Source organism: Henckelia pumila, chromosome 1 (assembly GCF_033568475.1).
Source record: "Henckelia pumila isolate YLH828 chromosome 1, ASM3356847v2, whole genome shotgun sequence".
NCBI classification, from domain to species: domain Eukaryota; kingdom Viridiplantae; phylum Streptophyta; class Magnoliopsida; order Lamiales; family Gesneriaceae; genus Henckelia; species Henckelia pumila.
In genome coordinates this window covers 144,433,755-144,447,906 of record NC_133120.1, presented here as the reverse complement: position 1 = coordinate 144,447,906, position 14,152 = coordinate 144,433,755, and the positions used below count along the sequence as shown (strand labels likewise).

The 14,152-nt window shown below is 35.9% G+C and overlaps 1 protein-coding gene across 1 annotated transcript; it reads right to left on the bottom strand.

The window, feature by feature from the left end:
• Positions 1-11,390: 11,390 nt before the first annotated feature.
• LOC140860249 (cytochrome P450 89A2-like) lies at positions 11,391-13,129 on the bottom strand. The gene has a single exon (XM_073263178.1). It carries the CDS (start codon positions 13,052-13,054, stop codon positions 11,534-11,536), a length of 1,521 nt encoding a protein of 506 aa, XP_073119279.1. The 5' UTR covers positions 13,055-13,129; the 3' UTR covers positions 11,391-11,533.
• Positions 13,130-14,152: the final 1,023 nt, after the last annotated feature.

Below are 14,152 nucleotides of genomic sequence, written 5' to 3'. Positions count from 1 at the left end.
GGCATTAGGGTACCCACACAAGGAGGAACGCTAGCGTGCCCCCAAACATGGGTAGGGCAGTCACTTTTAATCTTTTTTTTAGCAAGTTATGCCCCCCCCACCCCCCCACCCCACCCACTAGGGTATAAAAATGTTTTTTTAAAAAAATTTTAAGTAAAGTTATGCCCAATGGAATGCATGTAAGGGTTCAATTGTGTTCTTGTGTGCATGATGCATGAAAATTTTTTGACGAGAACCTGAAGAACAACATACATGGATCGCTAACTATACATAATGCATGATGGTATAAGTATTTCTATTCATGAATGTTATTTTAAGTATGAAATAATTATATTTTATAAAAAGTTAAAGGACGTTTTACTGTATTTCAAAATATTAGGAATGTTTTCCAAGAATGAAATTTTTACGAACATGAAGTTTTATGAGCATGACAAGAATGAGAATGAAATGAATGATAATGTTATGAAGAATCATGAAAATGTAATTTTGATGTTTGAAGTGTACTTGTGGTAACAACATGAGATTGGTGCCCCGTGTTGAGCTCTGTGGAGGGCCTTTCCAAAGAACGAAAGATGTGCATATTGGCTTCGGCTAGTATGGGACGATATGCATATTGATTTCGGCTAGAATGAGATATACCAAATTTTATACTTAGGTTGCGCAAATATTTACATGATCATGGATCCAATAAATGTTCTCTAATGGTTACCACATTTTCATGTAATTCATCGCCCAAAAGAAAAAGATGTTATATTTTTATGTTCTGATCACGTCTTATGATTTTATTATGTATTCGCTACTACTTGAATATACTTTTTGAGTTTTTAGACTCATTATACTTGGATGGTGTAGATAAAAATAAAGAATTTGATGATTTAAAAGATGATCGTGAGGCCGATTAGTCGAGGAGGAGAGAAGAAATTGCATGGCACGCTGTCCGAGAACCTTATGTCAAGTATGTCCATGAAAGTTTTATGCATTCTATTGACGTTATTCATGTTTATTTCAAATCATGTTTTAGCATACTATTTTAAGGTCAAATATTTTATAGTTCCAAGTTGCATGTAAGAGGAAGCTCTGGCGTTCTCGTATAGGAATCATGTAGTAGCTGAGTTTCATTTTAAAATATTAAATGATTAAAAATGGTTAAGCATGGATTAGAGACTTAATTATGGATTTTTGGCCAAGGACAGTTTGGATGGTCCAAACCTGAGTTCAGAGGGTCCGAACACTTCGGAAGCTCAGTTCCTAGTTCGGAGGCTACGAAGAGATCAGAGCGTCCGAACCATGATCGGAGTGTCCGGACTCATTTAGGCCATGCATATGGTGAGGTGTCATTGCTGATCGGACACGTAGCAGTTTGGATCCTCCAAAGTAGAGATCGGAGCATCCGAACTGTGCATGCAGTGACGTGGTCTGCATGCAGAGATCGGAGCGTCCGATCTCCTCTTATAAATAGAGCATCCGAGAGCCTCATTTCTCACACCATTTTTCCAAATTCTTCTCTCGACTTTTGAGTGTTTGGGGTGATTTCCAGGCTTCTTAGGTTTGGTTTTGGAGTTGGCGAGGTGCTCTGGAGTTGCAGCGGAGTAGTGACCAAGTTCTGGGGCAATCGTCCTCAGCGGGCTGAAGACAGACAAAGTTATAACTCTAGATCCTTATAGAAAATAGGGAGTATGCTATAGCTTAGTTAAGGCTTTTAGAATTTGGTTATAATTCATGAATTTTGCATTGTATTGCAGACTATAGGCTTGAACTTAGAGCTGGTTTAGCTTGCCTAGTATCTGAGGTACGAAAGTACTGTTCGAGATATCCAGACTGAGTATGCATGTATTATATAGTTGCATGTTTTATATGATTTTATCTGTATAGCATGTCATGACAGTATGTTGCATACATGAGCATCTTGATCCTTTATCTTTGAGATATCCTGTAGTAGGACACTCATCCTACGAGTAGTGGATGGTTGGATACGTGAGTCCTGTGTCAAGTCATCGTTATGGTTGGACACTTGTATTAGTATCAGGTCACCATTATCCACTGGGTATAGGAGTCACCTCCTGATGCGACGGTGCAGTGTGCTATATATCATAGGCCCCACTTGTGAGCTTGTTTCTTGACCCTTGTGTCTTGGTATCCAGATCACTTGCATTCATGCACATATAATATTTGTATATTCATACTCTCGTGCTGAGCGTTTTATGCTCATGTCCTCGTACTATTGTTTGGACACCCTATTTCATGGGGCACGTTTGCGATTGGATGATGCGGGTGGTTCCAGGGGAGCTTAGACTACAGGTTGACAACAGTTGGAGATGTTTGTGTTCTGACTAGAATTTCAGTATTGATGTATTTGGGTTGATACATTTTAATTCGATATGGTTGTATAACTTAAGTATTTACAGATTCTTTTCCTTGGGGTTGTACTTGGTTTTATGGTTTTCGCTGATAATTTTTTATTTTTATTTAATTAAGTTAAATGCATGCTTAAGCTCTTGGAATATGAATTCAAGTTGTACCATATTTTAATTTGGGAATTTTTGAATTTTCAGATCTGCTAACGAGTTGAACTAGAGGTTTGAGATATGTCTTCAAGCGATATGTAAGAATTATTTTGTACTTAGAGATAATCTAATTCCATAAACGGATAATAGCTCATGGTATACTTTGTCTTTAAGAGTAAACATGGATTAGATAGTCGTTGCGGCTAAGATAGAAAAGGTGGTTAAATCCGTTGGAAAATTTTAACTAAGAATTGAAATTTTGGAAAGATCAAGAATGCCCAAGAGGTGATAGTGTAAATTGGTTAATGGTGGAATGGGACCCGTTTAGCTACCCATCTGGATTCTATATGTTATTGGATAATATCTTGGAACTGAACATCAATGGATTTTATGGTTGTGTTTTCTTTTCGAGGATTAGATTTAATTTTTTAAAAAAAATGGGTCAACCAATCCTAAGTTGAGTAGAGCTATTCGTCCTACTTGTAGGCTAACTGAACTAGAGTTTTTGCCTAAAAAATTTTTTTAATCGTCCGTAGAAGCGTTGTGAGTTGTAATAACTAATACGGGGTGAGCATGGACCAAGATAATTAAGCGAAGCTATGCTAATAGTGGTGTAGGCCTTTAGAATTTCAAATTTGGTTATTTAGTTGTTCTTGAAGGTATCATCATTTCGTAATACTATTGATTTGGTATATAGGAAATTAACTCGTTTGTCGGTCCTTATGTGATTGTTGAAGTAGAATTGTATAGTTTCTTTAGTCATCTTATTTAGAAAACTTTAGTGTTTAGTTGCTAAGTAATTTGGGGACTTGTGGACTTCTCAAGAGTTCAAGTTCTAGATTATATGTGTTAAGCTTAATTGGTAAATAGACATTAGGCGTAGTTTTGTTGTTAGAAAGCTTTTAATTTATAGTCGAGGTTGACATAAATTATTTATTGGTTTTAAGGGTTTTATTGCTTGAAACTGTGATCCAGGATTTAAGGTTAACGAACTAAGGCAAGTATCAGATATTTTAGGTCATTAGGTGGCGAATTAAAACCTCATAAAGTCACGTTGGAACAGTGATTAGAAATTTATCTTAGGATACCATCATTTGGGGACAAATAGCAAATTGTGAATTTATTTTGTAGCGGGAGTTAGGCAGCTCCTTGCTTTGTAAGTGTCGATAAGCGTTAGAGTGCGCAGCGAAAGCTTCTTAGAGTTGACTCGCGTGGGTGCAAGGAAAGAATAGATAGCGCCGATCTAGTCTATTGTATCTGGATCTAGTTAGTAAGTTTAAAATTTCGAGGAACGAAATTTCATTAAAGGGGGAAGGAATTGTAGCACCTAAAATCCAACCAACTAAATCGCATTCATTAAATTAAATAAATAATTTGACTATTATTTTTAAGTTTAATCAATCTAAATTATTTTTCTGAATTAAGTTTAATTGATTTAAGTTCTTTAATTTGAATTATGTGCTAAAAAAATATTAATCATTTATTCAAATTATTTTATTCTATTAACTATTTAGTTAATGCTTTTAATTGTTTACGTTTATTTATTTAAGTCATTTTATTGTGAAACTTAATTGTTTTAATGATTTTAAAGGTTTAAGCTTGCATATTTAAGTGATTTTAATTGTTTAGTTTATTCATTTAAATGAACTTAACTGTCCCGATTATTTATTTAAAATGATTTTAAGTTTATTGGATAGTTATTTAAATGATTTTAACTATTTAACTTATTTATTTAAATACTTTTGATTGTCTAATTTATTTATTTTTAATAACTAAATTTAGCGGTTAGCTATTTTAAATTATTTTAAATACCTAGATTATTTATTTAAATGCTTATAACTGTCCAAGTCGCTTTAAAAGTTTTTATTTCGCTTGTGAATTTATTTAAATTTCTTTTAAAAGTTCATCTAGTTTATTTAAATTATTTTAATTCCTCTTTTTATTATCTAAATATGTTATTTATTGTTGTGACATTAAAGTATTTAAAGTTTTGATTTTAATTTCTAATTTAGTGTTTAAATTCCTTCATATGTTTTTTTTTTAATTATTATGTTAATTAATTTGAGGTACTTGAGTTCAGTGACCTCCGGCTCCGGCACACGGTGATGGTGGAATTTGCGGTAAAACCTTAAATTTTATTTTGGGAATAAAGAATTCAACGGAGTTGAGGAAAATAAATGAGATTTTTACTTTTAAAATTTTTCGAGTGCCAAAAATCGCGTAAGTGCATTCTTGAGATTAATTTTTAATATTTCTCAAAATTAGACTTTCTGATCCCGGACTAGAAAAATTCTATTCTTATATTTAATTTTAGGATTTTAAACTTAGAAATTAAAATAAGTGCAAAAACTTGTAGAGCTAAAGTAGTAATGGTAAGAATGACACTTTTATAAGTGTACTAGCACTTTTTCAACTACACCACACTCACACCACCTATCTATACATACACACACTAATACATATACATTCTACACAGTTAAAATATTCTACACACAACACAAACCTCAACCCTAGACCCATTCTAGCCGCCTCCATCCTCCCATTCAAGAATCACCATCGGCCACCTCTCTTTCTTCAACCTTTCACTTCGCCGGCCATCCCAAACCACCGGACACCATCGTGCCGCCTTGAAGCCAAACTTAGGAGGCCTGTTCAGCTACTGGTTGTGGGATCCCAGCCCTTGGCCGCCCCCTTTTCCTCTTGTGTTGCAAGTTTAGGCAAGATTTACGTGCTTCCTTTAACACCAAGCATAGAATATTATGTTTCTTGTTCCCATCTTTATTAATCTTGAATTTTGAATCATTTTTGTGTGTATGGAACATTTTTAATCTGAAAAACAGTAGGCATTGTTGGTGTGTTTTGAAATTTTTCCATTCCATTGTTGCTAGAATGTTTTATGGATTGAAATGAGATGAAAAACTTGCATGAATTGAGATTTCTTGGTGATTTGATGAAAAATCAGTATGTGTATGGGTAGAACACGACCCTAATTCATGTGTATTTGAAGGGATTTGAGCCATGTATCATGTTATTTTAAATCCTTAAAGTTATATATCGAAAAGTTACAAACTCGGCTTCAAATTATGGGCGTTTGAACTTGAATTTTGATGAAATGGATGAATGTGTTAAGGGATGTACATGATAGTTTAAAAGGGTAAAAATGTGATCTTGGAAATGTATTAGATGGGTATTAAGGGCTGAAGTTAAAGGATTTTTAGGCTAGGTGATTATTTGTAGCGTTTGAAGAAGTCGGGTGAATTTGTCGGGTTAAATCCTTGACTTGAGCTAGCACCGGGCACATGGCTAGCTCAAGGGCCCTTGCTGGTCACTTGTAGGTCCTAGATGGTGCCTTGATGGTTGATTTGTAGAGTAGTCATTGAGGAAAGGGTTTTGAAGGTTTTAGATATTGAAGGGCTAGAGTAGATTTCTCATGTCTATGCGGTTCACCTTTAGGAATGGGTTTTGATCATGGAATTTTAGAGTCCTGGACAGGGGATTCCCAATTTTTCTTAATGTGTATGATGTTGGGGTCGTGTCCATTCAAATTGAGCTTAATTCGGGTAAGTTTTGGGTAGGAAAAGGGTGGTTTAAGTTGAAGTGTCAAGAGCCATTTTTCGAGAATTTTAGAGGCTGTCTGGGAACCTAAATTGAATGGGATTCTCGGGCATGAATTAAAGGTTAAGGACTTATCCTAGAGGTGATTTAGGATGTGTATGAGGTGTCGGTTTGAACGAAAAGCCTTTTGGATAAGAATGGGCTAGTTTATGGACCGTACGGGCCGAACGCCCGTGTCAACCCATTGTGGGATAAGTCTAAGTGATTCTAGGAATGCCTTTAAGTTTAATGGTGGCCACCTACACGTCATTCATCCATTAATTCAAAGTTTAAATTATCTTTCTGGATTGTGTCATTACATTAATTCAATGCCTTTATCCTTCGCGTGAGTAAACTTCAAATTATTCATGTTTTAGTTCCAAAGTATAAATCATTAAAAGATAAAAAGATGAAAAGTTAAATGTGAAAAGGTTAAATTAAATGTAAAGTAAATGATTGAGGAGAGCTGGTTGTGACATAGACGTGCAATGATGGGTCGAGGGTGCCCTGGCTCACTTGCCAAAACTAGAAGTGTAGTACGAGGTCGGGAGACATCTCGGCTTCGCTACCAACCAGACGTGTAGTATGAGGACGGGAGAAATCTCGGCTTCCCTACCAACCATACGTGTAGTACGAGGTCGGGAGAAATCTCGGCTTCCCTACCAATTCAGAGGGGCAATGTGGTATCTGGAGAGATCTCGATATCCTTGCCGGCATAGTACTGTATCCATTGATCGATCAAAACCATAGTCACAATCGAGGATCTAAATTCACAAGTTAATTGAAAAGGAAATGTTCATGAAAGTTAAGTTTTCATTGCATGTTGTGAAGGTTCTACTTCGGGCATGTGTTGTGTTTATTTCGTGAGAATTCATTGTACACTTAGTATTATTTTTAGTATGATGCATGTATTTTGATCCCTCGTTATTTATAGTGCAAATCTTGTTGAGTCTTTAAGCACTACTATGCTTGGTGCATGTGAGTTCGTTGAGGAGGCTGAGAGGCAGGATCCTCAGAGTTTGTAGTGTCCGACGGCATACCCATCAACCGTTGCCACTATTATTTCTTCCGCATTAAGTTAATTGTAATAATGAACTTATGATATTTATTATTTCCAGTATTTAGCAGGATGTGCATTCCCTGCACTTGAATTTGATGGCATGTGAACTTTTAATGTTTACTCTGATTTGTGATGGGCACTGCATACTTATACCCTATTGTCTCATAATTCCTTTCCTTTTTGGGGTATTATATGAATTGCTGAGTTGTGGCAGGTGGTTTATTGTTGAAATAAAAAAGTCATGTCAATTTTTTAAAAAAATCCGCATTTTTTCTTTTTTAATATATCGCATGCATAAGAAACCATCTTAACTCATCACTACCATGTTCCAGCCCTTCACCCTCAGCATGAACCACTTCCAGACCTACCCCTGAGCCCCAAACCAGCCCATGACTCAACCCAAGGTGCTAGCCACATCGACCCTTCACCCGAGAGCCCATTATCCCTTCGGTTTGCACAACTAATGATCAACCAACTACATCCAGCCTACATCAGCCCTCAAGCCAACCTAACCACCATCAATCCACCATAGAACACACCCATAATCAGTAGCAAACCCAAGGCTTGGGCAGCCCCTATACCAATCATCATCCAAGTTTTTGAATGGAAATGAAACATGCCACGAAGTGTCTCAAACTTTCAAAAATAAATCCCACAATGATAAATAATTGTTTGGATCAAGATGTAGCTCAATATCAACACATCACAACCCACACATTTTCGAAATGCACAAGAATCATAATGAATGCATGCTGAAATTTTCGAAACACATGCTCAAACCCACCAAATCTCAATTCCAATCAAACATATAACTCATTTTAGCATCAAATACAAGGGAAATTTCGAAAATCAACATGTATACCTACTGATTTTCAAATAAACTAGAAACCCTAGCTTACAAATGAGAGAAAATCGAATTAGCAACAAGAAGGAGGCATTCAACATAGTAGCTTTGCTTGGTGGCCAAAGAAATGGCATATACATGCCTTGCACCTTCAAACAACAAGAAAAGAGATGGATTGAGCTGGGATTTTCGAAGAACACAGCTGCAATACCTTCCTAGGTCGAGCTCCGGTTAGCGGCGGCAGTGGCGGCAAGCTTGAAGGAGAAGGGGGAGAATGGAGGCTAGGATTTGGGGTTAGGGTTGGGATCTCTCTCTCTCTCTCTTTATTGTGTGAAGTTTGAAATGCATTTGAAATGAATTTTTAAGTCTAATTGTGTGCAAGGTTTGAAAGTGCTACTCAAACAACTTATAAAAGTGCTATTTAAGGTTTTACAACTTTAGCACTACACAACTTTGCCCTTTAAAAATCCCTATGTTTTAAAATTCAAGAATTGAAATATTTAATTGTATTTCCCTAATCCGGGTTCGAAAATGCTAACTTTTAAAAAAGTTTTAAAATAAACTCAAGAATGCTATAAAAGCGATTTTTGGTCACCCAAAAAATAGAATTTTTATCTATTTTCCTCACTTTCTCATGATTTCCAAATCTGTGAAAATAAAGGTTACCGCCAAAAATCCACCGTGTTCTCGTGTCGGGCCCGAAACCACTGAACTTAAAAACTCAAGAATTGTTTTAAATAATTAATTAAATTTTTTGATGTCACAATGATAATAAAATATTTAAATAAGAAACGAAGCGATTAAAGTAATTTAAATAAACTAAATGACCGTTTAAAGTAATTTAAATAAATACACGAGTGGATTAAAAATCTTTTAAAGCACATTGGACAATCAAAAAGCACTTAAATAAATAATCTAGAAATTTAAAATAATTTAAATAAATAATCGATAAACTTAAGTTATTTTAAATAAATAAGCTGGATAATTAAAATCATGTAAACGAGCAAGCTTAAACCTTTAAAATCATTAAAGCAAATAAGTTTTACAATAAAATCAATTAGATAAATAAATAAATATTTTAATATCACATAAATCAAATAAAGAATTTAAATCAATTAAAATTAAAAATTATAATAATAATATTTATTTAATTTAATGCACGTGAATTAGTAGATTGAATTTTAGGCCCTACAGTATTGGCCTTCAAGATCTACATGGGACGTCAGTTATGGCATATCACGGTCCTCATCTTGGCCAGAGAAATGTACCTGCATACGAATTTTTCAGTCATCATAATATTTCTTAGAGAACATAGGAATTTTGTTAAAAGAGGATGTCATTTGAGTATAAAAAAGTATCAGCGGTTAAGAAAAACCCGCTATGATACCACTTGTTGGATCGAATGTATGTGTAGAGAGGGGGAGGGTGAATATACACTTTAAAAAGTTTCAAAGATTTTTCGAAGCATTGCAAGCAGTTTTGCTAAGGTTAGCTATCAAGACTAGTTTCTTTAACTTCAAAAGCAGTTTAGACCACAAGAATAGTGCGGATAAACAGTCCAACTATTTTTGTGAAATTTTTATACTCACGTAGGCAATAATTACAAGATAAATAAGCAGTTAACGAATAAGCAGTTAAGTATAGTAAGATAAGATATATGAAATTTCGAAGAAAACTGCTTCTACGTCTCCTCTTCTTCCATGCATGAAGGAAATTTACTAGAAGACTTTGGTTTATACACTCTTTATATACAACTCACTCCAATCATATACAAGACTTATCTCTTGCCTAGATTGGAACTCCTAATACACAACACAATGCAATAGTAAATAGATTAAAATCAATTGAATGAATCCAAAGATTCAAACTCGTGAGCAACTCCTCTTCAACAGTTTTGATACGAACAGTCGGTAGTTGACTCTTCGCCCTTTGTGATCCTGAAAGATCGGATGAGTTGCTGTTATAAGTGGGCAAGGTGAGAAAGTAGGATATATTTTGCAGAGTGCTCAGAGAATGCTTAGAAGGCTTGTGATCGTTGTGCCAGATTCTTGTTCTTCTCTTTTTTGCATCATCTTATTTGTAGACATCTTGGAATAATGTTCGACTTCTTTCCTCATTAAATATTTGTCTCTATCGTCTTAAATTCTTATGTGTGTCCTCATAAATGTTAAACAAGTATAATGCTGAAAATTCCCGTGGCATAGGCGAGTTGATAAGGCCTGAGGTGACGTGAGAAGAGTTTTTCCAGCGTTGCAGGTTCGATCCTCGTGTCAAGCATATTTCCTGCTGAAATATTGTGGGGATATGCTCTAGGGGTTGACCATGTTGCTCCCTCCTTCATGTCTCTGTCGTTCGTGCACATCCCTCGATTTAACCTCCATATGAGCCAATGAGCCTCTAACTCATTTGGAATGGGGTCCCCTTAGGGGTCAACCCTTTTTAAAAAGTATAATGCTGTAAATGGATAGTAGCAGTTTTGCAGCTTTGAAGTGAACTTTATGCAGGTTCCATTTTTGGTAATCTCTTGAACGTTAAATACTTTCGTATTTATTACTTTTAAATGCTCTGATATCTTTTAGGCGTAAATGTTGTGACTTAGCACACACAACTTTTGATGAAGATATCTGAGATTTATTGACGTTTTCTACGAGATATATCTTTGAACAAATATAGTCGTTGAACAGTCAAGCAGTCGGTAGCATTTCCTAAGTGCGCGACTGGTCATACATGGGTGTAGATTATCAATCGGCAATTTGTTGGACAGTCGAACTCCTTCAACCTGTTTTATAATATAAGGCAGTTCAGACTATAACAATAAGCAGTTATTTGTAATCACCAAAACTAAGTTTTTCAAAGTCACTACGTTGAAATAGTGTCAAAATCTCAAGTTCCAAACTTTTTATAATATTTTTTTTTTGAATATTACACCAAAATCACCTTATATGAGCTCAGAGTGCTAAAAATTTGATCTAATAAATATTCAGACTTATCGAAGCTTAAATAAAATTTCTACACAATATTTTAAAGGTTGGAATAAATTTTATAACTAGAATTCATCTTGGCCTTCGAGGCTTTGTCCGTACTACACACAAGAGTATCATCAGAGCGAGCTATGGTTCCGCATCTCAATTATTGATCATTAGATATATGATTAAGATCCAAATCTTCCTGAAAAATATATTCAGATAACATCATTTTTATTTCATCAATTTTTAACCTATGATTGCTAAATTTCAATTTATCAAGCAACCATATCAACTTCGAAATTTATGTTAGATTGATAGTGATGTTTATTTGGAATAAAACAATAATAATTTCCTGTAGATATACTTGATTGCATCATGCCAAAAAAAAAAGAAACAAGTTCATTTTTTTATATTAAGAACTTAAAAATGAAGTGATAAAAATTTACATGACATTCAATCTATCATACTAATGCATCATACCTTATACTAGTAGTTTATAGAGATGTAAACCACACACAATATCCAACATAGTTTTGATTTTTACATGATCTGCTTCAAAATTGATTCAGATTCTGGGAGAGATTCGAGCACGCAGTGGATTCTTCATGACAGTGGTGAATTCTTGTTTCTCGGTAAGATCTACTTGGTCACCCTCGACAGGAATCCACTCGAACTTCCAAATCAAATTTGCCACGAAGTATTCCAAATGCAGCAGTGCCAATGCAAGTCCCGGACAGATCCTCCTTCCGGCACCAAACGGCATCATCTTGATTTCTCTGCTCCCGGTTATGTCGAACGCCTCCCCAGAACTCGTGGGCAAGAATCTCTCCGGCTTGAATTCCATGGGATCCTCCCACACCTTCGGGTCCCAACCCATATCGGCCACCATAAAATTCACCGAGGCATCACGAGGGATCAAGTAACCATCCAATTCGACGTCCTGTGTCACCTTGTGGGGCAGAACGAAATGAGCCGGTGGGTGTCGCCGCAAGGCTTCTAATACGACTGCTTTGAGGTATGGCATTTTGTGTGCGTCCTCTTCCTCGATCATCTCCCGCTGACTGCTTTTCGGGTGTCCCACGATGCTGACCATCTCGTGGTAAAGCTTGGCTTGGATGTGGGGGTATTTGACAAGATTAGCCATTATCCATTGCAGCGCCGTGGATGTGGTATCGGTGCCAGCGTTAACAAATTCGCTGCATAGCCCGACCATTTCAAATTCATCCAGTTTCCTGTTTTCTTCCGGAAGTTGCAAATCAACCAATGTGTCCACATATGCTGTCACATCTTCCTGATGATAAGAGATCCTCTGTTGTTTGGCTTGGATTCGGGACCTAATGAGAGGGATCAACACTTTCTCCTGCTCTAGACGCAGTTGAAGGAGCTCCTTCCAGCGATTGCGGAACAGGATTTTACCCAATCGAGGCCACAGGTTGAGGACCTCGAATCGTCTGACGCTAAGAAGGAATCCGCGTTGCGCCGATTCGAGTTCCTTGATTTGGGTCTCCTGCAGCTTGTCTCCGAAGCACATGAGCGCCAAAAGGCAGAACATGGCGTACTGGAAATGATCGATCAGCGTGACGGAAGACTCTGATTTCGATGCATAAACTAGGCGATCGATCAGAAGGGAGAGAACCCACTGGCGGGACCTGGAGTAGGATTTCACCCGGGCGGGGTGGAGGATCTCGTGCATTAGGTTGCGGCGGAGGAGGCGCCAAGTGGGGCCGTAAGCGGCGGAGTTGATCACCATCCGGGTTCTGTTGAGAATCTTGCTGGTGGCAGGGGGAGATGGCCGGTCGGCGAAGAAAGCACCTTTCTGTATCAGCGCACGGTGAGCCAGGGAGTGGCTTCCGACGAATACGAGCTTTCGAGGGCCGATGTTCACCGTCATGAGGGGGCCGTATCGAGTCTTGAGACGGCGGAGGACGAATTCCAACTCCGAAATAGGGTGGCGTAGCCACATCAAATTGCCAACTAGAGGCAAACTAGGCGGCCCCGGCGGAAAGTTTTTCTTGAAAAGATTGAAGAAAGAGCCCAGTAAGGCTGAGATACAGAGAGAAACGATTATTACAAACCAAAACTCCATGTTTAATCCAAAAAACTTGCTACGGATATCTGAATTTTCTTGGGGTTGTGAAGAGATTTATAAAGGCTCTGTTTCGTTCTACATTAATGGGTTTGCAGCATTGGCCCTTAATTTTCTGCCAAATGTCTTTTGGCTCTTTTTTATTTTTTATTTTTTATTTTGGGTTTTGGATAAATGGTTCCAGCAGAAAGTTCGGATGCCGTATTCAGTGACGTATGCATGAATTATTCTTGGCCTGTTGGACTAAAAAACATCGAAAATGTAAAGTTAGTGTACCAAAATCCATATCGAAAAAGTTAATTGACCAAAATCCAAAGGAGGTAAAGTTATTGGACTAAAAAACTTATTTTCCCTATGTTTTTTCGAAGATTAGTATTCTTATTTTTATGTAATTTTTAGTAAAAATTAGTAACTATGAGTGCTTGAATAAATAATTAAAATACAAATAAATTAAGTACTTTGAATAAATAACTAAAATACAAATAAATTAAGGTTGAGTTTTGATGAAATGATTTGAAATCTATGGATTTAAATGTATTTTCATTGTTTAGATAACTAAAAAAAATTTAATTCATCTTGATATTTATTTACACTACAATTGAACTAATCACAATGGATTTTAAATTAATCCTTAGAATATTGAAATCAATTTAAATTCATTGTGGCTATAGGGTATAAATTTGTTTGAAATATTTTTAGAAAAAAAGTTTTAAACTGTCGAAATAAGCTATTGACATCTTATAAGATTTTTTTTTATAAATAAAAAAAAAAGTCGTTGCACCCCTACTTTATTAGGAATGTCTTATTGTAATATTTTACTTTTTCATGTCATCCTTGTATATTTTGTTATATGTTTCGCCCAATTTTTACATTAAACTAATAAATTAACAGTCATTCATTTTTTTCATTAATCTAAGATTAAAAAAAATGATGATAAAATTCTAAAACTATTTTTGTATATATCCAATTACTTATATTACCTTCATAGTATTATATTTTTTGGTAATTTTTACATTAAAAGGATCTCGTAATATTATCTAAAAATAAATTATACTGTTTGAAAAATGTGAACTTAACATTATCTCATTTTTAAAAAAA